Genomic DNA, 24,565 nt, shown 5'->3' on the forward strand with positions numbered 1-24,565 from the left:
TGATTTGGATTTAGGAAATGATTTGGATTTTTTTTTCTTGTTGTAGAAACAATGTTATAACTGTTAGCTTAGTTACCAGCTGGCCAACAAAAATCTGCAATGATGCAAAGAAATGATGCACCTGAATAGTAATGAGGAAGTAGAAACACAGTTATATATGACTGCCATTTACCACTCTTCTTTTGTGAGATTATACCATGTACATTCTAATATACATTCTTTCTTTAAAATTTACTTATTTTTAATTGAAGGTTAATTGTTTTACAATATCATGCTGGTTTCTGCCATATATCAACACAAATCAGGCATGGTATACAGATATTCCCTCCCTCTTGACCCTCCCTCCCACCTCCCCGCCTCTGATATACATTCTTGCACAAAAGGCACATATACAACAATTCTTTAGCACGTTCCTTATACTAGACAGAGGAAACTAAGTATCAACAGTAGAGGACTGAATAAACCGGTGGTTCTAAACTTCACTGTGCATCAGATTTACTTGGAGGACTTTCCAAAACACAGATTGCTGAGCCCCACCTCCAGAATTTCTAATTCAGTAGGTCTGGGCTGGTCCTGAAATCTGCATTTCTAACGAGTTTTAAAGTGATGCTGATGAGGCTGGTTTAGGGCCCACACTTCAAGAAGCATCAAATTAAACAACTGGTTCATCCATATAGTGGAATACCATGTGCTGTGCTGTGCTTAGTCGCTCAGTCGTGTCTGACTCTTCATGACCCCACGGGCTGTAGCCTGCCAAGCTTCACTGTTGATGGAATTCTCCAGGCCAGAATACTGGAGTGGGTAGCCTTTTCCTTCTCCAGGGGATCTTCCTAACCCAGGGATGGAACCCAGGTCTCCCACATTGCAGGCAGATTCTTTACCATCTGAGCTTCCAGGAAAGCCCATGCACAGGTTTAAAAAAGGAATGAGGACACTTTCTGTGTACTAGTATTGAAAAGTTTTCAGTATATGCTGTTACATGAAAAGCAAGTTTCAAAACAGTGTATAAATATGCTACAGTGCATATTTATAACCTTTGTGTAATAAATTGTTAAAAATAAGAATATATACATACATACATGCACAGGAAAGATGTATTAGAAACTAGTAAAAGTTATTGCATTTAAGAGATAGGCAGAAATGGAATGGACAAGAATGAGTCCATGAGGGAGGAATGAGGGAGGAATATATCTCAAAGTATACCTCTTTTTATTTTGTTTTTGAACTACTTGAATATTGTCATTCATTGTTCAGTTGCTAAGTTATGTCTGACTCTTTGAGACCCCATGGACTGCAGCATGCCAGGCTTCCTTATCCTTCGCTACCTCCCGGAGTTTGCTCAAACTCATGTCCATTGAGTTGGTGATGCTATCTAACCATCTCATCCTCTACCGCCCCCTTTTTCCTCTTGCCCTTAATCTTTCCCATCTTGAATACTTGAATATTACCTATTTAATTAAACACAATTAAAAATAAAATGAATGAAAGATAAAGAAATCATTCAAGGTCAGTGATTCCCAATAGGGGCTGGAAGAGCCATTTCACAATTTTTAATGGCATTTCTTCAAATATTTGCTACCAATTATTGAGGGCTTATAATGTACCAGGCACTTTGCCAGGTGTTTCACATGAATTATTCCTTTGATTCTTAGAATTCTATTTCTGAGATGTGCAGGATTCAAAACAACTCAATTTCTACTTTCTCCTGAACTATAAGCATTTCTTCTCTGCTTTAATGTCCACATCTGTAAAATAGGTTTAAAAGTTAATAACATAGGTATACAATTCAATAACATAAAGGGTTTAGGATGCTAACTATTATTATTTCCTTAGAGCTAGTATACTTCTTTGAAACGTGGCTTTAGCTCTTCCTGTCCACTTCCATCAGCACCTTGCTATCATACCTTCTGCACTTAGGAGGGTGGAGCAAACCCTCCTATGGGTCTCTCCAGGCTCAAGGGTCTCATTTTGGGAGATATCTAGCTGTACAACAGTAGGGCCCTACACCTCCATATAGTGTCTAAGGTAGTGGAAAGTCTGTAGCTGATAAATTCTCACCATCTCTACTCACTGAAAACCTAAAAACTCTTAAAGGGTCCAACCAAATATTCCTCCTTCATGAAGCTAGAAACCATGTTTTTGATGCTTTTCTTTTAATGCTCCTCATTGCCTTATGTCATAGTCTTTTGAATATAACTATGGGTGCTCCTTAGCAGCAGCAGCAGCTCATGGAGAAGGAAATAGCCCCTACTCTGGTATTCTTGGCTGGGAAATCCCTTGGACAGAGGAGCATGGTGGGTTGCAGTCCATGGAGTCGCAAGAGTTGGACATAACGTCTAAACAACAATAACAGCAACAACACCTGTCATTTCTTTTTTCTAGGTTGTATGCTCCTTGACCTCATGGACTCTTGCTTGACTTTAACAGTTGTTGAACTTGGAAAAGACCTTAAATGTAAAAGGAGCTAATTATTTGTTGGATTGCATTGGAGAGCCAATTGCAAGTGTAAAATGCAATTACTCTTTAGCCTGCTTTGGCATTAGCACCACAATGTCTACCCCCATTTTTTTGAAGTTATTCTGCATTTCAGATTTTGTTTTCATCTATTGTCTGCCAGCCCCCCATATCATATTATTCTATTAAAATAGAAAAATTAGGAGAAAGCACTATATACTGTAGTATTGATATTTCTATTGTATTGAATACCTATTTCCATGGAAACTGCTTTCAATACCGAATTTTCCTAGATCTTTTAATTAAGAAAAGAATACATTGCAGTGGCTACAAAAATTATTTTAAAATGAAGAGTTTTGAGAAAATGTACAGGGATTCAAACTGAATAACACTAATTTAATGAACTCTTAATGAATCACAAATCTTAGAGTTTTAATTTGATAATGAACTAATTATAGGTGGGGTGAAAATGCAAATTTACTCTATCCATATATTTTCCAGATCTGTTGAGCAGGAGCATAAAAACATTTTCTAAACTGATATAGCTCATTTGATTTAATTCCCACATAGAATTAAAATGTGACTTCATGTTGGGATTTAATCAGCTTTAGAGTGTGAACTGTGTGTGAAGTGTGAATGAGAATTTTTAAACTTTTGGCAGAGGATATGATTGAGTATATAGAAAATCCAAGATAATTTAAAGATAAATTAAGAGTTTAAAAAAGTTCCTGGATATAGGTCAAACATATAAAAGTTGAGCTAGTAATAACCAATTAGAAAATGTAAGAGAAAAAAGATTCTATTCATTAAATAGCAAGAAAAGTCTATTTGAAATTGGGATTTAGAAATAAATCTAATAAAGATGTGCAAAAAACTTTATGAATAAAAGTGACAAAATATTATCAAAGAACATTAAAGAAGACTTTAATAAATGAAGAATTATGCCATGCTAATGAGTGGGAACAGAGCTTCTGCCTAGGATAGTCACAATATGAGGTGTCTAGTCAAGGTCCTGCATCCCAGGAAAGAACAGCTTTCTTGTAGGGATACTAGGGCCTTCCCTGGTGGCTCAGTCAGTAAAGAATCCACCTGCAATGCAGGAGACTTGGGTTCGATTCCCGGTTGGGAAGATCCCGTGGCGAAGAAGATGGCTAGAATACTGGAGTGGATACTCCAGTGAGTATTCCAGTATTAGGCCTAGTAAATCCCATGGTCAGAGGAGCCTGGTGGGCTACAGTTCATGGGGTCGCAAAGAATCTGACGCAACTAAACAATAACAACAAATAGAGAAGAGACAAGAGAAACAAGAGAAACTATGTTGAGGACATTTCAGATATCCTATGGATGATGGGGTTGGTCCATAGCAGTACCTTTTAACCTTGATTTGGTACAAAACAGATTCTTAGTCAGTAGACAAGAAGATCTACCTAATTAGTGCATTTCCCAGGAAGCTGTATGGTATCAGCCAGCAGAGACAGCAGCTTTAATTGAGACAGTGATACCACTTAATTGGAACACCTTAATGAGATTAAGGGGTACTCAGATAAGGTCAACTTGTTTTCCCTGTGCCCAGAGCTTTGCTGGATCTCTGCCTTCTGGCTGGCAACTCCTGCCAATTGGATATAGCTGAGCCAAATGCTTTTACTGTCCTTCATAAATCACTTAAGGGAATATTTTAAATACAGACTCCATGCATTTCAGAGAGTATTCTGAAACACATTGGCATGCAGATTCTACTGATAAATTAAGAACTCATTACACTGAAGCCCTAGATATTTGCATTGCTTTTAACATGTTGACCCAACAGTTTAATATACATTAAATGAAATAAATTGATAATTGTGCTGGGACTCAGTAATGTATTTCAATTGATTATATCTATATTAGTCAGGGTGAGAGAGAGAGACAGGAGAGATGTTTTAAATAAGAAATTTGACTCACTGCGATTCTGGAAGCTGACAGGTCCCAAGGTCTGAGGTCAGAGAACCAGAGCTGATGGTGGAGCTCCAGTCTGAAAGTCAGCCTTGAGAGCCAGGAAGAGGTGATGTTTCAATGTAAGGCCTGTTGCTACTGCTGCTAAGTCGCTTCAGTCGTGTCCGACTGTGTGACCCCATAGACGAAAGCCCATCAGGCTTCCCCGTCCTTGGGATTCTCCAGGCAAGAACACTGGAGTGGGTTGCCATTTCCTTCTCCAATGCATGAAAGTGAAAAGTGAAAGGGAAGTCGCTCAGTCGTGTCCGACTCTTAGCGACCCCATGGACCGCAGCTTACCAGGCTCCTCCGCCCATGGGATTTTCCAGGCAAGAGTACTGGAGTTGGGTGCCATTGCCTTCTCCGAATGTAAGGCCAGGGGCTGGCAAAGACCAGTGTCCCAGCTCAAGATCGTCAGGCTGGAGGAAATTGCCTCTTACTCAGCCTTTTTGTTATATTCAGGTCTTTAACTGAATGGATGAGGCCTACTTACATTGGGGAGGACAATGTTCATGACTCAGTTCACTCAGTTTAGTATTTACAGATACCTTATCCAGAAGCACTCTCAAAGGCACCCTCCTGAATGATGTTTGAACATATACCTGGACATCTCACAGCCTACTAAAGCTGACACATAAAATTAACCATAACAACATCTTTTTACCTCAATTTAAGATCATTTCACAAAGCTTCATGACAATGTGGTTTTTATTACAAAAGAGTACTTATATTCCTCCATTAGTCAAAATGAAATGCTTGAATTCCTCCATAAAAGTCAGTGTAGTATTATTAGAGAGAAAAACTCTGCTTAAAAACATTGACAAAGATTTTTGTAAATTTTCATGTGTGCTATTACTTACTAGTTTTGTGATCATGGGTCAATTAATTTCTTGATCTGAAAATAGGAAAAGGTTGGAAATGACTGTTATGATCCCTTCCACCTCTAGAAGTCTGTAACCTTTGGTCTTTTCATCAATGTATGGAAGTTGAAATGTGGTTGACCTTGGCATGTCCGTACTACTGTCCAAATGAATTCAAATCCCTTTTGTTGGGTGAAAGGTAGTCTCAGTTTTCTATAGTTTTATGTCATATTTCATCCCTTTGGTAGCTAGTTTAGAACAAGTAAATTACCTGTGAGGCTTGGCCTCCAAGCAGAACTAATTTTATAAGGTTTTACCATGTTTATTAAGCACCATGAGAACTCACTTTATGGAAGAGCAATTCCCATAGAAAAATGGATGATTTAAATAACCTAGTACTAAAAATATATAACCTGGTGCTGTCTCAATAGTACTGTTGGGGTTTCTGGTGGAGTTTTTCTGTTTCTGTTTTTAGAACATCACATGCAATAGCTTTCAGTTAATTTTTCACTGGTGTACATTACTCAAGAATTTTCAAATTTAGTGATTAACTGATACACTGGCTGGCAATCGTTAGGTTGGCAAAAAAGCAAAATTGGAAGTGTTTGAGCTATCATCAAGAAAATTGTGTTCAGAGGACCCAATGCTTGACTGAATCAAGTGGACAGGAGTCAGAACCATTTTGGCAGTTTTGAAATTCATGTGAGGTTAAGAAAGAACATGCTAAAATAATTTTCCATAATGAGTACTTGATCTGCCTTGTAAATAGTTTCAAAAAATCATGAATGTTGAAAATGTTGAATAGTTTGCAAAGTTTTCCTGAACTTTCTGAAACCTACCAATGCCACCTTTAATTTTCTAGCAGAGTCCACTCCTTGTTGTTACCTATCTTTTCAGACTAACAAAACGCAAGCATATCTGTGTCTCAGACATAGTTTTCTACCATCTTTTTTTACATTAATGGCATAGATTCTTGAAGAGAAGAAGTAAAACCTGTAGCAGAAGGCATTTCAGGCAAAAATCATTCTGTCCAGGAAGAAGAAAAATGGAATAAACTAAAAAATAAAGGACATAGTTAGGAAAAAAACCAGAATCTGGACAAGACACCAGAGAACCTTCTGGAAGGGGAATCACTTAGTGATTCCTAAGCTTGTTGCCTGGTTAAAGTCTGGCCTGACTTCTTTTAATGTGCATGCTGTGTTTATTTGTATGGTTGAAATCTCAAAGAAAATATTATTTTCAGGATTTGGGAATAATCTGAGAGACTCTGATAAAATATGTGCATAAAATTAATAACCATAATTAGACTCAAAAAGAGCAAAGGGAATTTTCATTTTTTTGGTTTCTGCATTTTAGTTTTATATTTTCTTCAAGGTTGTTTAATGGGTGAAATATTAGTATTCTTCCTAAATTCATAATTTTATGATGCTTTCTGAAAAAGTTGCTAGGTCAGATTGGCTTAATATTCTTTTTTTTTTAATTTTTTTTATTTTTAAACTTTACAAAATTGTATTAGTTTTGCCAAATATTGAAATGAATCCACCACAGGTATACATGTGTTCCCCATCCTGAACCCTCCTCCCTCCTCCCTCCCCATACCATCCCTCTGGGTTGTCCCAGTGCACTAGCCCCAAGCATCCAGTATTGTGCATTGAACCTGGACTGGCAACTCGTTTCATACATGATATTTTACAATTCTTTTTCACACTCTTTCCTCTCCTTTTTGTTAAAAAAAAAAAATAGCCAATCTGCAACTTCCTTAGGGGAGATTAGATAGTTTAGAGATGTGGCAAAATAAACAAGATTCATTCTCATCAAATGTGTCATGAGGAAATTGGAGGCATGTTGTGAAGTAATGGCAAAATAATCTGGAAAATTTCCAAGCGCTTTTCCCAAATGAAATGGAAGAAAATTTAAAGTTATCATCCATCTAATTATGGTTAAAAATAAATGTGTGCCAGTCATCAAGACAGTATGGTACTGGCACAAAGACAGAAATATAGATCAATGGAACAAAATACAAAGCCCAGAGATAAATCCACACACCTATGGACACCTTATCTTTGACAAAGGAGGCAAGAGTATACAATGGATTAAAGACAATCTCTTACACAAGTGGTGCTGGGAAAACTGGTCAACCACTTGTAAAAGAATGAAACTAGAACACTTTCTAACACCATACACAAAAATAAACTCAAAATGGATTAAAGAAATAAACGTAAGACCAGAAACTATAAAACTCCTAGAGGAGAACATACGCAAAACACTCTCCGACATAAATCATAGCATGATCCTCTATGACCCACCTCCCAGAATATTGGAAATAAAAGCAAAAATAAACAAATGGGACCTAATTAAACTTAAAAGCTTCTGCACAACAAAGGAAACTATAAGCAAGGTGAAAAGACAGCCTTCAGAATGGGAGAGAATAACAGCAAATGAAGCAACTGACGAACAACTAATCTCAAAAATATGCAAGCAACTCCTGCAGCTCAAGTCCAGAAAAATAAATGACCCAATCAAAAAATGGGCCAAAGAACTAAATAGACATTTCTCCAAAGAAGACATACAGATCGCTAACAAACACATGAAAAGATGCTCAACATCACTCATTATCAGAGAAATGCAAATCAAAACCACTATGAGGTACCATCTCATGCCAGTCAGAATGGCTGCGATCCAAAAGTCTACAAGCAATAAATGCTGGAGAGGGTGTGGAGAAAAGGGAACCCTCTTTACACTGTTGGTGGGAATGCAAACTAGTACAGCCACTATGGAGAACAGTGTGGAGATTCCTTAAAAAACTGGAAATAGAACTGCCTTATGACCCAGCAATCCCACTACTGGGCATACACACCGAGGAAATCAGAATTGAAAGAGACACATGTACCCCAATGTTCATCGCAGCACTATTTATAATAGCCAGGACATGGAAGCAACCTAGATGTCCATCAGCAGACGAATGGATAAGAAAGCTGTGGTACATATACACAATGGAGTATTATTCAGCTATTAAAAAGAATACATTTGAATCAGTTCTAATGAAGTGGATGAAACTGGAGCCGATTATACAGAGTGAAGTAAGCCAGAAAGAAAAACACCAATACAGTATACTAACGCATATATATGGAATTTAGAAAGATGGTAACAATAACCCTGTATGCGAGACAGCAAAAGAGACACAGATGTATAGAACAGACTTTTGGACTCTGTGGGAGAGGGAGAGGGTGGGAAGATTTGGGAGAATGGCATTGAAACATGTATAATATCATATACGAAGTGAGTCGCCAGTCCAGGTTCGATGCAGGATACTGGATGCTTGGGGCTGGTGCACTGGGATGACCCAGAGGGATGGTACGGGGAGGTAGGTGGGAGGGAGGTTCAGGATGGGGAACACGTGTACACCCATGGTGGATTCATGTGGATGTATGGCAAAACCAATACAATATTGTAAAGTAATTAACCTCCAATTAAAATAAATAAATTTATATTAAAAAAAAAATAAATGTGTGCATACAAGTATGGGCATATATTTATTTTTCTAACACTATGATTGATTTCTTTCTCTAAAAAAGAGGAAACCAGACTTAAGATTCTACAGGTTCTGAAAAACTATTCTCTGGAATAGCTGACTACAGTAGGGTTTTTATTTTTCCATAGAGTAAGGTAGTGGGGGATTGTAACTTTTAAAATGGTAGCATTAAGGGCTTCCATGGTGGCTCAGATGGTAAAGCATCTGCCTGCAATACAGAAGATCCAGGTTCAATCCCTGAGTTAGAAAGATACCCTGGAGAAGGAAATGGCAGCCCACTCCAGTATTCTTGCCTGAAAAATTCCATGGACAGAGGAACCTGGTGGGCTACAGTCCATGAGGTCGCAAAGAGTCAGACATGACTGAGCGACTTCACTTTCACTTTCCTCCCATAGATAGCCCCTCTCATTTCTCTCATACTAACCTGTTGAAGTATTGTTCTACTAAATAGTATTGTTCTACTACATATACAGTGCACATGGAAACCTTAATTTAGTTCAGTGGCTGTGATCATTTGTAGAAAATACTGCTTTCACTTCTGCCTCACCAACTGGTGTTGGTGCCTGACCCCTTATCCAGCATCTGTTTATACCTGTGGATTCATTGAATGCCTTTAATGGGCTAAGCTTTGTGGCCATATTAAAGATATGGTGCCTGCTTTTAGAATAGGGATTGGAGGGAAAAAAAGTGAAAGTCTTTAACAGTCCAAGGGCAAGTATACTCAGAATTGAGAATTTCTATGAGTGTCAGTTTTGGAAATGAGGAAACTATTCTATTAGTTGTGCCTAAGTATATCTGCTTTCTATCCATACTCCGGGGAGGGTCCTAGCAAGACTCATATGTTTAATGTAAGCTCTTGAGAATGCAAATATGTGTTTCTCTTCTGAATAACTGAAGTAAATCACAGAGAACTTAAGTTAGTCTATGTGTCTCATTTCTAACTCAGAGTAGAGTTTCTGCCAGGTAGGATACAGGGACCTGCTGGCATCAACGCTGCCCGTGAAGAATTTTTGTATTAGAGTCTAAGAAAACCTTCCACTCAAGTTCCAATAATAAATGTGCTTAAAAGATAAAACATCATTTAGTTCCATTATGGAGAATCCAATTTATCCCAGTTCTCTAAGGCATTTCCTAGAAGAAAGAGAAAGTCCTTGGGCATTATTCTGTGTAATTAGCTTTTTGCACCTTGCATTGTGAATTGGGATTTCTGATTTCTTCCCCCTACGGTGCAAAGTGATGGTGCTTAGAAACCTGAAACTAAAGCATATGTTATAATTCATTAGTATTTTAAACTTTTATAATCTGAGAAACTCTGGGGCAAATAATAGATTTATTATACTCTGTTTTATAAATATTAAAAATATTTTATTTTCAGAGGGACTTTTTTCATTCTCCCAAATTAATCTTCACTTGAAACCTCAACAGGTCATACGAAAGTGTGCCAAAGGCCTAGTTAACCCTTTTCTCATTCCTGAATTTGCCTCAGTTTCCAGGAAACAGCCACCTTGTTCAAAGGAACTTTTTTTTTTTTAATTTCTGTATTTTTCTGTTTCAAGTAACAATAGAAATGTAACACTGAAAATTGTGATTTGGGAGGGTAATACAGGAAAAACCAAAGGTGAAGTGTTAAGTAAATAAAACTAGATATAAAATGTTATAATCTCAACTATTTAAAAAATAACTGAAAAAAGGTAAGAAGGAGATATAGCAAAAGTAATGTTTGGGTTTTCTATATCTTACTGTAACTCCTGAGCTACTTTTCTCAAAGTAATTGAAAAAGGATGGAATATCAATATTTCAGAGAAGATATTTTAATATACCATAGTTGTTTTGATCCTGGGAATGATGGAGGAACTAGGAATAATCCACAAGAAACAATATCTATCAAGGAAGAAAGCTATTGATAAAGGATAGAGTTGAGATAAACTACTTCAAGACTAGAATGTTGATAAAGAACCTTCTAGAATGAGAATATATACAAATCTGTCAGGCTCTTCAGACTTCATATAAGTTTTATCTAGGCCCTTGTATATTTCCCATTTCTATAAACTGGTCAAGAAAAACACACAAACCAAGAAAAGCTTTTGTTTTCACGTAATTCCCCATATATAATTTCAGGGACAAAACTGATATAAAAGCTTAAACAGAATTAACCCATAAGAGCCAGATTTGAAACAAAAGAATTATGCTATGAGAGTGCAGTTTTTAAAAGTCGCTTTATTCTTTTAAATGAATATATCATTATATGTGGCTGATATAATGAATATATCATTATATATAAGTGGTTGGATAGCATCACTGACTCAATGGATGTGAACTTGGGCAAACTCTGGGAGATAGTGAGGGACAGGCAGGCCTGGTGTCCATGGGGTTGCAAAGAGTCGGACACAACTGAGCGACTGAACAACAACAATCATTATATACATACTCACAAAATTTACATAGCTTATGTGATACTGTTAACAAACTGGTATATCACACATAGAGAACAGCTCAGCAGTCTGCTCACAATGTTAAAAACCACCACCAACAAAAAAACCCTTACAGAAGGACAGGATTTATTAAACATAATCTGTACTGAAGTCATAAGCACTATCTTTCTCTTCGGTCATTTTATCCAAGACAAAGATGGTGTAGGCTGCTCAGCTGCTTGAGACTTCTCAGGTAGTGCCTTGCGGGCCTCTTCAGGAGGGGACATGTCTGAGCTTTTTTTTAATCACCTTCCTCGTCAACACTTTCCTGGTCAGTGTTGACATCTTCATAATCCTACCCCTGCCCCTGCTTCTGCTTTTCTGTTTCAGCAATTCTTCAGGTATGTCCTTTTCCTCTGTTACTCCATTGACTAGACCCAACAACTGGAAAAGGTTGCTACTGGCTAACCGAGGGCCCCTCACGGATTGCATGCTGTGTAAGAGTACGTGTGTGTTTGTGTATGTGTGCATGCATGCGTGTGTGTGTTCAGTCATGTCCAACTCTGCAATCCCATGGAGCCCTGCCAGGCTCCTCTGTCCATGGGATTTCCTAAGCAAGAATGCTGGAATGGGTAGCCATTTCCTACTCCAGGTTACCTTCCTGACCCAGGAAGCTTGTGTAAGGATACATACTTTTAATAATAAGTAGTCAAACTGAGAACTGCACCTTACTCCTTTCTTAGGGTACTGGCATAGATTTCATGATTCTGATGCACTGTAATTTACTTTACTCAAATATTTACTTAGCTATTCTTTCATTCATTCAACAAATATTTGCTGAGTACACAAATAAAAGTATATACTTGGAGGAGAGATATGCTATATTTAAACAGCTGTAGCAAAAGTGGTGTATTTTTCGGATAATACAAAAGAAGGTGAGTGTATCCAGCTGGGGAGAGCCGGAAAGTTTTCTTCTTGGGTTGGAATTCCCACCTGGGCTTGGAGTAAGGGAGAAGGAGGGGTGAAGGCATGGCCATGTACTGGAGATGAGAAGCATTAGTTTGAGTAGGAGAGGTGGGAAGTAAAAGAGAGCTGGAGCCAGATCACAGGGCCTTTGGTGCCAGTCTGGGTGATTACTCTTCTAGGCAATGGGGAACTGTTGAATGTTTTTATGAAGGAATTAACATGGTCTTGCAACAACATGTCAAATGAAACTTGTCAAGCCGGGATAGAGAGGATTATGGCCTATGACTATGAGGTGTGCCCCTTAAGGCTTTCAAAAGAGTTGCCTGGGAAAATTAAAGGCAAGACTTGGTTCTGAAGGACAGTTCCCTACTTTAATATTTGGGCCTTGACAACTTGTGTCGGGGCTTTCTCTTGAATGGGACCATGGTGGCCAGAGAGGATTCAGCCTCTCCTGTTCTGTTCCATTGACTCTAGACTCATTCTGGCCACTTCCCAGAATCTTGCCTTTGCAATAGGGACCAAGCTTTGGCTATTTCCTGTAATCCTCCAGGATCTATGTATTAGCAGTGGCATTTCCCCCCGTCCCACTCTGGTTTTGACTTCTTTGTTCCTCTTTTAGAACTAAGAGCTACAAAAGTTTTTTTGTCTGTCTGTTTTGTTTTTTGCTATGCTGGAATCTTGAGATAGGGCAGATTAAGACACTTGTACATTGTTTTTTGCAATATAATAAAGACTTGATTGACGGTGTGGTGGTTGGGATGGGGTAAAGGAGGTGGATTCAAGAAATGTTATGAAAGTAGAAGTGACAAGATCTGATGACTAAATATGGGTGCAAGGGAAAAGGAATCAAATAATAGTGCTGAGTTTTGAACCTGTGTGAATTCAGATGCTTTTAAAAGGGCCAGAAGATACTTTTCTTATTTTTACAAAGTTGAACTGAAGCTAAGTGTTGTGGACAGAGCTCTCATGGAGGTTTCTTTTAACTTCAGTGATGATTACCCTGAAGGGTATTAAGACCAGCCTGGTCAAGTAAATTGCACCAGCCCAAGGCCCAGTACAGGCTGTAATACTTAAGTAGGATTAGAAGAAATATGCCTGTGCCCAAAATGCTGGTACAAGAAAATGTGGAAGAAGCCCTTTGTGGTTCTAGTCTTTATATTATTGAGTAACTTCCTTTTAGAGAAATACCTGGCAGTGTGTTTCAAAAACAATTTAGGCAAGAGAATATGATACTAAATTGCAGAGGGTGGAGAGGAAGGTAATACAATACTTAAGAATCTTGAGAACTGTGGAAACAAGCTGGGTTAAGCAGAGATTATTTTATGTGGTGCCTGTGGGCTGATCCACTTATTTGAATGCCCTTATGGTGGGATATTAAATAATAGTAATAATAGTCAAAATTTATTGAGTATCTAAAGTGTCTGATACTGCTCTAGGTACTTTTTAACCTGAAGAATATCCCATTGAATACTTATAAGGCACTGTGAAAATGAGTGTCTTATAATCCCCATTTTATAAGTGACAAAATTGAGGCTCACACATTTTTCACAGAACTAGAAGAAATAATCCTAAAATTCATATGGAACCATAAAAGACCCAGAATTGCCAAGGCAATCCCTAGGAAAAAAAGAACAAATCAGGAGGCATAACCCTCCCAGACTTCAGAAAATACTACTAAGCTACAGTAATCAAAACAGTGTGGTATTAGAATAAAAACAGACAAATGAATCAACGGAGCAGAATAGAGAGTCCAGAAAGAAACCCACACACCTATGGTCAATTAATTTTTGACAAAGGAGGCAAGAATATACACTAGGGAAAAGACAGTTTCTTCATCAGGTGGTGCTGGGAAAATTGGACTGCTGCATGTAAATCAATGGAGTTAGAACACACCCTCTCACCATTCACAAAAATAAAACTCAAAATGGCTGAAGACTTAAACATAAGACATGATACCATAAAACTACTAGAAGAGAACATGGGCAAAACATTCTCTGACATAAATCATACCAATGTTTTCTTAGGACAGTCTCCCGCACTGCTCTCAGTTGCTCAGTTGTATCCGACTCTGCAAGCCCATGGACTATAGCCCACTAGGCTCCTCTGTCCATGGAATTTCCTAGGCAAGAATACTGGAGTGGGTTGCTAATTCCTTCTCCAGGGGATCTTCTGGACCCAGGGATTGAACCAGTGTCTCTTGCGTCTCCTGCATTAGCAGGCAGATTCTTTACCACTGTGCCACCTGGGAAGCCCCAAAGCAATACAAATAAAAACAAAAATAAACAAATGGGACCTAATCAAAGTTGCAAACCTTTGCACAGCAAAGGAAACCATAAACAAAGCAAAAAGACAACCTACAGAATGGGAGAAAATATTTCAAATGATGCAACTGACAAGTGTTTAATTTCCAAAATATACAAATAGCTCATACAATTCAACAATGAGAAAACAGACAGTCCTACCCCAAAATGGGCAGAAGACCTAAATAAGCATTTCTCTAAAGAAAACATACAGATGGCCAATAGACACATGAAGATACTCAACATTTCTCTAATTATTAGAGAAATGCAAATTAAAACTACAAACAGGTACCACCTCACACCAGTCAGAATGACCATGGTTAAACAGTCTACAGATAAAAAATGCTTGAGAGGATGTGGAGAGAAAGAGAACCCTCCTATATACTGTTGGTGGGAATATAAGTTAGTGTAGCCACTGTGGGTCCATTGACAGATGAATGGATAAAAATACAGTATGGCTATACAATGGAGTATTACTCAGCCATTAAAAAGAATGAAATAATGTCATTTGCTGCAAAATGGATGGACCTAGAGATTATCATGCTAGGTGAAATAAATCAGAAAGAGGAAGACAAATAGCATACAATATCAGTTATATGTGAAATCTAAAATAAGAAAAGTGAACCTATTTATGAAACAGAAGCAGAATCACAGACATAGAGTACTGATTGGTGGTTGCCAAGGGGAAGGTGCTTGGGAAAGGGATGGAGTGGGAGGTCGGGGTTAATAGGTGTAGGCTTTTATATATGGAATGAATAAGCTATAAGGTCCTACTGTATGGCATAGAGAACTATGTTCAATATCCTATGATAAACCATAATGGAAAAGAATAATAAAAAGAATGTATGCAGCCATGAAATTAAAAGATGCTCCTTGGAAGGAAAGCTATGACAAACCTAGACAGTGTATTAAAAAACAAAGACATCACTTTGCCGACAAAGGCCCATATAGTCAGAGCTATGGTTTTTCCAGTAGTCATGTACAGAAGTGAGAGTTGGACATAAAGAAGGCTGAGCACCAAAGAATTGATGCTTTCCAGTTGTGGTGATGGAGAGGACTCTTGAGAGTCCCTTGGACAGGAAGGAGATCACACTGGTCAGTCCTAAGTGAAATCAGTCCTGAACATTCACTGAAAGGACTGATGCTGAAGTTGAAGCTCCAGTACTGTGGCCACCTGATGTCAAGAGCCAGCTCATTGGAAAAGACCCTGATGCTGGGAAAGATTGAAGGCAAAAAGTGAAGAAGGTGGCAGAGGATGAGATGGCTGGATAGCATTAGTGACTCAATGGACATGAATTTGAGCAAACTCCAGAAGATAGTGAAGAACTGGGAAGCCCAGCATGCTGCAGTCCATGAGGTTACAAAAAGTTGGACATGACTTAGTGACTGAACAGCCCAACAACAGTATATGCATAACTGAATCACTTTTCTGTACAGCAATAATTGACATTGTAAATAAACTATATTTCGATTTTAAAAATTTAGGGTCAGAGTGGGGAACTCAATGTAATACATATACTAACTTGCCTTTTCACTTTGGCTCATTAAGGCTAATGTTTGATTTATTTGGTTTTAATTCATGTTGCACTGAGAGCCTCTTACATGCTAGTAAGCATTCCTGAAACATCTGTGAAAATGTAGGTTATGTTTGTCCTGAGCTTTCAGTGAGTAGGATAGTGGTTTTGTAAGCAACAGGGCAGGTCCTAGTTAAAGAGTTAACAGTAGACAACTTGCTTTTGACTTCATTCCTTGGTTCAGCTTAAGGACCTTCCCTGGGTGGTTAGCTTGAGTTCTTCATCAGTTTAATTACTAGGGATTACTGAGCACTTTCTATGTGCCAAATGCAGTGCTGAGCACTTTACTGAGTTATTTCATGTAGTTATGACCACACTGTGAGACTGTTACTCTTGTTTTTAATCGAAGTATAGTTAATTTACAATGCTGTATTAGTTTCAGGTGTGCAGTTTTAAAGTGATTCAGTATTTTTGCAGATTATATTCCATTATAGGTTATTATAAGATAATGGGTGTAATTCACTCTGCTATACAGTATATCCTTGTTGCTTATCTATTTTACATATAGTGGTTTGTATCTATTAATTCCATACCCCTAATTTGTCATTTCCCTTTCCCTCTCTCCTTTGACAACCACAAGCTTGTGTTTTATGTCTCTGAGTCTATTTCTGTGTTGCATATACATTCATCTGTGTTACTTTTTAGATTCCACATATAAGTGGTATCATACAGTATTTGTCAGCCTGACATTTCATTAAGCATGATATTCTCTAGCTCCATACGCATTCTTACAAATGGCAATATTTCATGTTTAATGGTTGAGTAATATAACACCTTAATTCATGAGAATGTTACTCTTACTGGCTTCATTTTATATGAGGGGAAGAAACTGGTGTGAAGTCTTACTACTCGTAAGTAGCAGAGATACGATTCATCCCTTATCTAACTCCAGAATCCATCCTAACTACAGTGTTATTTTGCCCCAACTCGAGGCTTTTCTCAAATTGTCAAGATCCCTACACCAGGCATTCTTTTATTTGGGTTTAGATCAGCTGAATCTAAAATCTAGATACATTTTGGGAATAGCTTTTAAGTTATTTTCCTTCTAGAATTTGTGATGTTATTAGCTGTTTTGTTCACATGTGGAAACAGTCAATAGGTTAATTACCCTCAAAAGCTGTGATCCCTTTTTATGAGTACTCCCTCCTTGGTCACTGCTGTGTGGATTGCACCATATGCAGATATTCAAGTTGCAGAAGTGTTTTTCTCCTGTGTTGGAAGGGATCAGAGACATTGTAGCATCTCAGTAGAAACAGAATATCCTTGAGGGAGGTTTGGTGATGTGGCAGGATATCAGGTTTCAAGGTTCTGTAGAACTCATCATACAATGACATCCATCTTCTTTTATTTAAATCCAAGTGCTTGCAAGCATACAAAAATTCGCATCAGAAATTAACCAGCTGTTCTGCTAGACTAAACAGTGGTTACGTGGACCTAATGGCCAACTTTTGTTATTCATTTATACGTTTCAGTGAGGTGAGACATCCTCATTGTGGGAATTCTCAAAGATGCCCCACGCCTATACAAGGAAATTATAGACAAGTATATAGAATTTTCCTTCTTATGCACTGCATAAAAGCTAATAAAATAATGACCAATTAGATACTTAAAAGCCTGAGCATAAGAGAGTATTATGCAAATACTGATTAATAGTAATACCATAAACTCACAGAGCAAGGAAAAGCATGCCTGATTGAAATTATAGGAGCTTTTATTTGCATTTCTACAGAACCTATTATTAGTAGGTCTCAAGGCACCTTCAGATCAGATCAGATCAGTCGCTCAGTCGTGTCCGACTCTTTGCAACCCCATGAATCGCAGCACGCCAGGCCTCCCTGTCCATCACCAACTCAAGTAGTAATTATTAAAGCTCATGAATACAACCAGAAAATGTCATTTTATTGAGGGAATAAGTGAGAATTCCCCTTTACCTCATATATATTATGAGACCTAAATGCCTGGGCTACAGAAGGACTTTCCATATAGAGAGGATGAGTTTGAGCCAGCTCCGGGAGATGGTGAAGGACAGGGGAGTCTAGTGTGCTGCCGTCATGGGGTCACAGAGTTGGACTTGACTGAGCGACTGAACAACAGCAACTCATACACTTGTGGGTGTTTGGGGCAATGATTCCTGATTCCATAGGCATAGAAATTGGCAAGTGTGGATTCATAGTTCTCATATTGAGTATCTTTATCTGCATGGTTATAACCCTTCACTTAGTTTTGAAATTTTACATGCATAATAGCTCTAAACAAATGTTGCCTGTATGTTTTACTATTTCTCTGTTGACTATAATATCAAATTTGAAAACAAAAACTATGCCAGGTTCACATGAAAGCCTTTTAAAATATTTTGGAATATTATATCAGATTTACTTTTCTCAGACTAACATTTCATTCCAAGGACTAACAGCTGGTAAGCACAGTCAGTGGGACCTGTATTTATTTCTGTTCTCAGTGGGAAGTGCTTGAAAGGTTGTGAGGATTTCTTATCTGCTTCAGAATGCTCCTTTGTTCTTCCTCCCCTATTTTTCCTTCTCCTTTCCTGCAGTTTGGTTGCCCAGGTTGGAAAAGCTCAAGAGCATTCCAGGGCCTAACTCTCCCTCTCCCTCCATCTCCAGTCCTCAACCTCCCCTGCCCCGGCCCCCGACATGATTAATCTTCAGCTTTATTTTCTTCTGGTGCTGAGAGATCATATTGTAGTTATCAGTCTTAGTTTTCAGACAGCTGTACTTCCATGGTTATATTTCACTGTCACATAGATTCCAAGAAGAGTGTGGACTAGTGAGCACCTTCTCTTATAGTTACGACACTGGAGCCCAGAGAGAATGAGTGACACCCACGGTCATACAGCTGGTTCACTTCTCTGTCTTCTAGAATTGGGACCAGAATTCAGGTCTCAAGATTCCTAAGCCAAAAGTTGCCCCATGGTAATTATATAATTCTTTGAATCACAAAAAAACTTTTAGACCAGAGACATAGGGGCAAAACTAGAAGAAATAGTTTGTTGATTTTATCCAGGGCTGTGGATCCTCAGGACTAGAAGTGGAGCCTCAGGATCTGGGGGGTAAAGAAATGGAGTGATGTGTGTCCAAAGCTGAAATGTTGGAGCCTGGGACTGTGGTATTGCTGTGCAGGAGATGTTGAATGACTTAAAGTAGAGGATAATGAAGAGCAAGGTGATGGGGAGAACAGGGTGAGGTAGAATGGTGGTTGTAGAAGAACTGGGAGGATGGTTGAGTTTGTGGTCATGACAATGGGCTGTTGATATAAAGTGGAGCAAGTTGGTTATTGGATAGATGGTCCTCGGGGACCCTGAAGTCACTCAGGGTGATGCCAGCAGGAAGGAATCGATAAAGGTATCTAAGTTCTCAGGCACTGTGGGGAAATAACAAATCCCTAGAAAGCAGAGGTGTGGGGAACCTTGAGGGGGTATTTATAGAATTATGGAGATATGTGTCTAGTCTCTGACAGATGATACATTTCTAAATTCTGATTTTCATATTTTTTCAGGGAAAACTGAGGCAGCCATCAAAAACTTCAGTCCCTATTACAGTCGCCAGTACTCCGTGGCTTTCTGCAACCACGTACGCAGTGAAGTAGAGCAGCAAAGAGATTCAACATCACAATTTTTGAAGACCAAGGTAACCCATGGACATTTGGTTTCCATATTTCTCCCACTAAGAATGGTTTATAGCTCATGATGTTTCTGAAATAAACAATAATTGGTGTGACAGTTTAAAAAATCTGTTCTCAAATCGTGCTCAAAAAACTATTTGCCTGGAAGTTAGAACATATGATTTCTTGTTGATGGTGCAATCCATATAAAAAAGAAAACAAGCATGATTTCAATTTTATCATCTTTTCCCACACTGATGCTTTGATGTCAGGAAATCTGACTTGCTCTGATGAAGTTCAGTACAAAAAAAGTCATAATTTCAATGCCTCATACTTCTGGCATTTTTATTTTGGTCATTGATCAAATGTGATTTTTATCTTCTAAACTGTAGTTTATTTCTCCTTTGCTCCATTATTATAATTATCCACAGCCTAAACACATATTTATTAATACTATGTGCCAGGCCCTGGGGCTTCCCAGGTGGCGCTAGTGGTAAAGAGCCTGCCTGCCATTGCAGGAGACAAGAGACATGGGTTTGGGAAGATGCCCTGGAAGAGGGCATGGCAGCCCACTTCAGTATTTTTGCCTGAATCTCATGGACAGAAGAGCCTGGCAGGCTAGAGTCCATAGGTTTGCAAAGAATCAGACATGACTGAAGCAACTTGGCATGCATGCTTGCTCGCCAGGCCCTATCCTAAGTACTGGAGAACAAGACAGATTTTCTGCTTTCCTGTTAATATTCAAATAGAAGAAAGACAATAAATAAATGAATATCAGGTGATATCAGGTAATAAGAAATGCTATCAAGTAAAACAAAGCAGGAGTCATGAATATTTCGGAGAAGCCTTTTGTGGAGATGACATTTGAGCAGAAACTAGAGTGAAATAAAAGAATAGGCTGTGTGAGTATCTGTGGAAAGAGTGCTCCAAGCACATGGAACAAAATTGCAAAGATTTTGCTGCAGTTAAAAGCGCAGCAGGAAGGCTGGTGTCTTGAGAGCCATGTGAGCAAGGGAGGAGAGTTGAAAAAGGAATACAGAGTGACTAATAGAAGCCAGATCATATAGGACCATAGACCACAATAAAGGTTTTTATTTTAAGTGTGGTGGGAAGTTATTGGAGGGTATGGAATACAGAGTGACTTATAACTTTAAGTGATCTCTCTGGGTTTTCTCTAGAGAATAGACTACAGGGCGGGACATGAGAGGGAACTGGAAACTGGCAAGAAAGACACTGTAGCAGTCCAAGAGAAGGATGATGGCAAATTGGACTAGGGTGGTGATGGAAGTTGTTGTGAGAAGACTCCAAGTCAGAGCTGACTGAACTTGCGGATGGGTTGGATCTGAGAGAACAGAAGAAGAGAGAAATTAGTGATGACAGCTTTCAGCCTGAGCAAATAAGCAGTTAGACCTGTCTTTTACTCAGGAGACTCAGAGGTGAACGGGGATCCTAAGTTCACTTTTGTCCATGTTATGTTTAAGATACTTATTTGACATGCACCTGTGGAAATATTGAAATAGATAGTTAAATGCTCTGATCTGGAGCTCAGTGGAGAGGTTGAGGCTAGAGAATAGAAATTTGGGATTTCTTAGCTCCTAACTGCTATTAAAGTCATGGGACATAATCAAGGGAAAGTGTAAACAGAATAGGAGAGGTTCCATGACCAAGTTCTGGCCCCTTCAACATTTGGAGATCAGAAAAAGGAGAAGATTCCAGCAAGATGGACTGAAAAAAAATAGCCTGTGGAGTAGGAAAAAAAAAAATCAGGGAAGTGCAATGTGCCTGAGACAAATAAAGAAGGGATTTCAAGAAAGGACGAATGATAAATGGGTCCAATACTGCTGCAAGTTGACCAAGAGATTTAGTGGCATGGGTTTGCAGAGATAACTGATTGTCATCGCCATAAAGCAGTTATTGAAAAAATTTAGGGAGTTTGATAAAAGTGAAAATTCTGGTCCACATCCCCAGAGATTCTTATATAATAAATCTAGGGTGAGCCCATATGTTTAACAAGCATATCAGTTGATTTAAGTGGCCCAGTTTTAAGAAGTGATGTGCGTAACAACTATAAAGTTATGCTTATATATGGTTTCAGTCTCATTTAAAGAGGAGAGTGAGGGCCTCTTTTACATGTTAAGGAGTCCGGGTAGGAGAGTATTTCATCATCTGTCTCAATACCTTGAAATTTACCTTAGAAATTTCATCCCTGAGTGGATTTTTAAAAAGATGAGCATATCTATCTTTTCTGTATGCTTCGTGTAAATTTTGCTTGAAAGTGGAGAGACATTTCTAAAGGGATTATGATTTTCTTTCATTAAGATATAGTTGGCTTACAATATTGTGTTAAAGGCACTACAGTTTTTTCTCTTTCTTAATTCATGTTTTAATTGGAGGAAAATTGCTTTACAGTGTTGTGTTGGTTTCTGCCTTACAACAATGTGAATCAGCCATAATTACACATATATCCTGTTCATCTTGAACCTCCTCCCCTTCCCCTCATCCCTCCTCTCTAAGTCATCACAGAGCACCAGGTTGAGCTCCCTGTGTTACACAGCAACTTCTCACCAGCTCTCTGTTTTATGGGGCTTCCCTGGTGGCTCATATGGTAAAGAATCTGCCTGCAGTGCAGGCGACCTGGTCGATCCCTGGGTCGGGAAGATCCCCTTTACACATGATAGTGAATATATGTCGGTGCTACTTTCTCCATTCGTCCCACTCTCTCCCTCCTCCACTGTGTCCACAAGTCCATTCTCTACATCTGTGTCTCCATTCCTTCCCTGAAAATCCGGTCATCAATTTTTCTAGATTCCATGAAAGAACGAATTTGAGTCTGTTCTAATGAGGTGGATGAACTCAGAGCCTGTCTCACAGAGTGAAGTAAGTCAGAAAGAGAGGCACTATAGTTTAAAAAGTCAGTGACACATGAAAGACAAGAGGCCCATTCCTATATTTTGAGATAATACATGAGGCAGGATGAGAATTATCCCTTACACAGTTAGCCCAATAGAGACCTGTCTAGGAACCTAACGGGGACTTCCCTAATCACCAGCATGCTGCTAAGTCACTTCAGTCGTGTCCGACTCTGTGCAACCCCATAGATGGCGGCCCACCAGGCTACCCCGTCCCTGGGATTCTCCAGGCAAGAATACTGGAGTGGATTGCCATTTCCTTCTCCAATGCATGAAAGGGAAAAGTGAAAGTGAAGTCGCTCAGTTGTGTCCCACTCTTCGTGACCCCATGGTCTGCAGCCTACCAGGCTCCTCCGTCCATGGGATTTTCCAGGCAAGAGTACTGGAGTGGGGTGCCATTGCCTTCTCCAATCACCAGTATAATTAATGCAAAATCCACCATGGCGGATTCATGTTGATGTATGGCAAAACCAATACAATATTGTAAAGTTATTAGCCTCCAATTAAAATAAAAAATATATATATAATAAAAAATAAATAAAAATTTTAAAAAACCCTTTAAATTGAAGAAGTAGAATGAAGGTTTGCTGCCTTGCCTGCTTGTTCTTTAACCAGAGAGCAAGCATGATCTCTTTGAGGAGCTTGGAGGTAGGTGAAGTTTTATAGCCTGGGTCCCCAGAGCTTTGCATTTGGGAAAACCCCTGAGCACAAACTATTGAGGCAGCCACTGAAGGTTGACAAATAGGGGAACAGCCTGTGAACGCCCCTGTGTTTTCAGGAATTAACCCTGAGGCATATTCAGGATGCTGGGATAGATGTTCACAACTTACAGCTAACCACCTGTCTCCCTCTCTTCCACAGAGTGTATGAAGAATTTATTAAGTACCACACATATGCAAGGCATAACCTTGCTACTATAATCCCTTCTCCCATTTGCTTCTGTTCTTGGAGGATAATGGAGGGAATGCAGATTACAAAGTTATCAAGAAGACAAATATTTGCATTTGGTCAGGAGAAGTAGGAATGGGAAATGTGGAGGGAAGTGGGGGAAACAATTTCCTGAGTATCTAAGCACAAGATAGTTTCCAAAAATATTCCTTGAAATACCATGAATAGACAGTGGATATATGCCCTCTTTTGTCGTCATGGTTAATTGTATTCATCTTCTTTAAGCCGCCGCTGGAGCCTGGAACTGTTTTGTATGAAGGAGAACTGTTACAGTTTGCTGAAGACATAAAGAAATGGAGAGAGAGATACGTTGTGGTTAAAAATGACTTTGCTGTGGAAAGCTACGAGAACAGAGAGGTAAGACATTCCTCGTTGCTGCTGGCTCTTGCAGCGCTCTTAAATGTTGTCTGGGTCGATTGGCATGCCCTATTCCTTGAGACTGACTGATTCAATGAGCACTAACGGATTCAGGTATTCATTTCCGTCAACAGATCCTTACTGTGGGTTATAGTAGGTTCTAGGTGTATAGCTGTAGAGCACACAGATGCTTGCAGTCTGGCGGGCAAGATAGACTTTGAACAAGTAATTACCACTGAGTGTGAACATGGAAGGTTCTACTGAGTGACCAGTGCAGGAACCTTTCCCTATAATCACTGGGCTTCGAGGACTGTCCCAGCCACCTCCGACAGCTCTCCCTCTCTGCTCTGTGTCTCTGCGTCTTCCCAGTCTTAAGCCTCCTATGTCACTGAAGAATTATTTATTAAGATTGTGTTTGGATTTGTATGGGTTCCTAAAAATTCAGAACATTTCACACACTTTATTCCATTTATACTTACAGACTTTTTTCATTAGCTTTTCCCTGCTTATCTCATTCTTTTCCTTGTTTGTAAAATGTGGAGAAAGCGAGGTAACTTATGTAAAGTGCCTAGCACCTGAGAGGACCTCAGATTTTATTGGCTCCCATGTCTTTCCCCATCAAGGGTGGTAATGTGGTATAGATTAAAGAACACTGGGCAGAGAAT

The 24,565-nt window shown here is 38.9% G+C and overlaps 1 protein-coding gene across 1 annotated transcript in view; it reads left to right on the forward strand.

Annotated features, from left to right (window-relative positions):
• NIBAN1 (niban apoptosis regulator 1) overlaps positions 1 to 24,565 on the forward strand; it is a 185,924-nt gene that overhangs the window by 57,381 nt on the left and 103,978 nt on the right. Inside the window, exons 2-3 of the mRNA XM_006060514.4 lie at positions 19,582 to 19,712; positions 23,769 to 23,900. Of these exons, the coding sequence (XP_006060576.2) occupies positions 19,582 to 19,712; positions 23,769 to 23,900 (263 nt within the window). The remainder of the gene's footprint in view (positions 1 to 19,581; positions 19,713 to 23,768; positions 23,901 to 24,565) is intronic.

Source organism: Bubalus bubalis, chromosome 5 (genome assembly GCF_019923935.1).
Source record: "Bubalus bubalis isolate 160015118507 breed Murrah chromosome 5, NDDB_SH_1, whole genome shotgun sequence".
Lineage (NCBI taxonomy): Eukaryota > Metazoa > Chordata > Mammalia > Artiodactyla > Bovidae > Bubalus > Bubalus bubalis.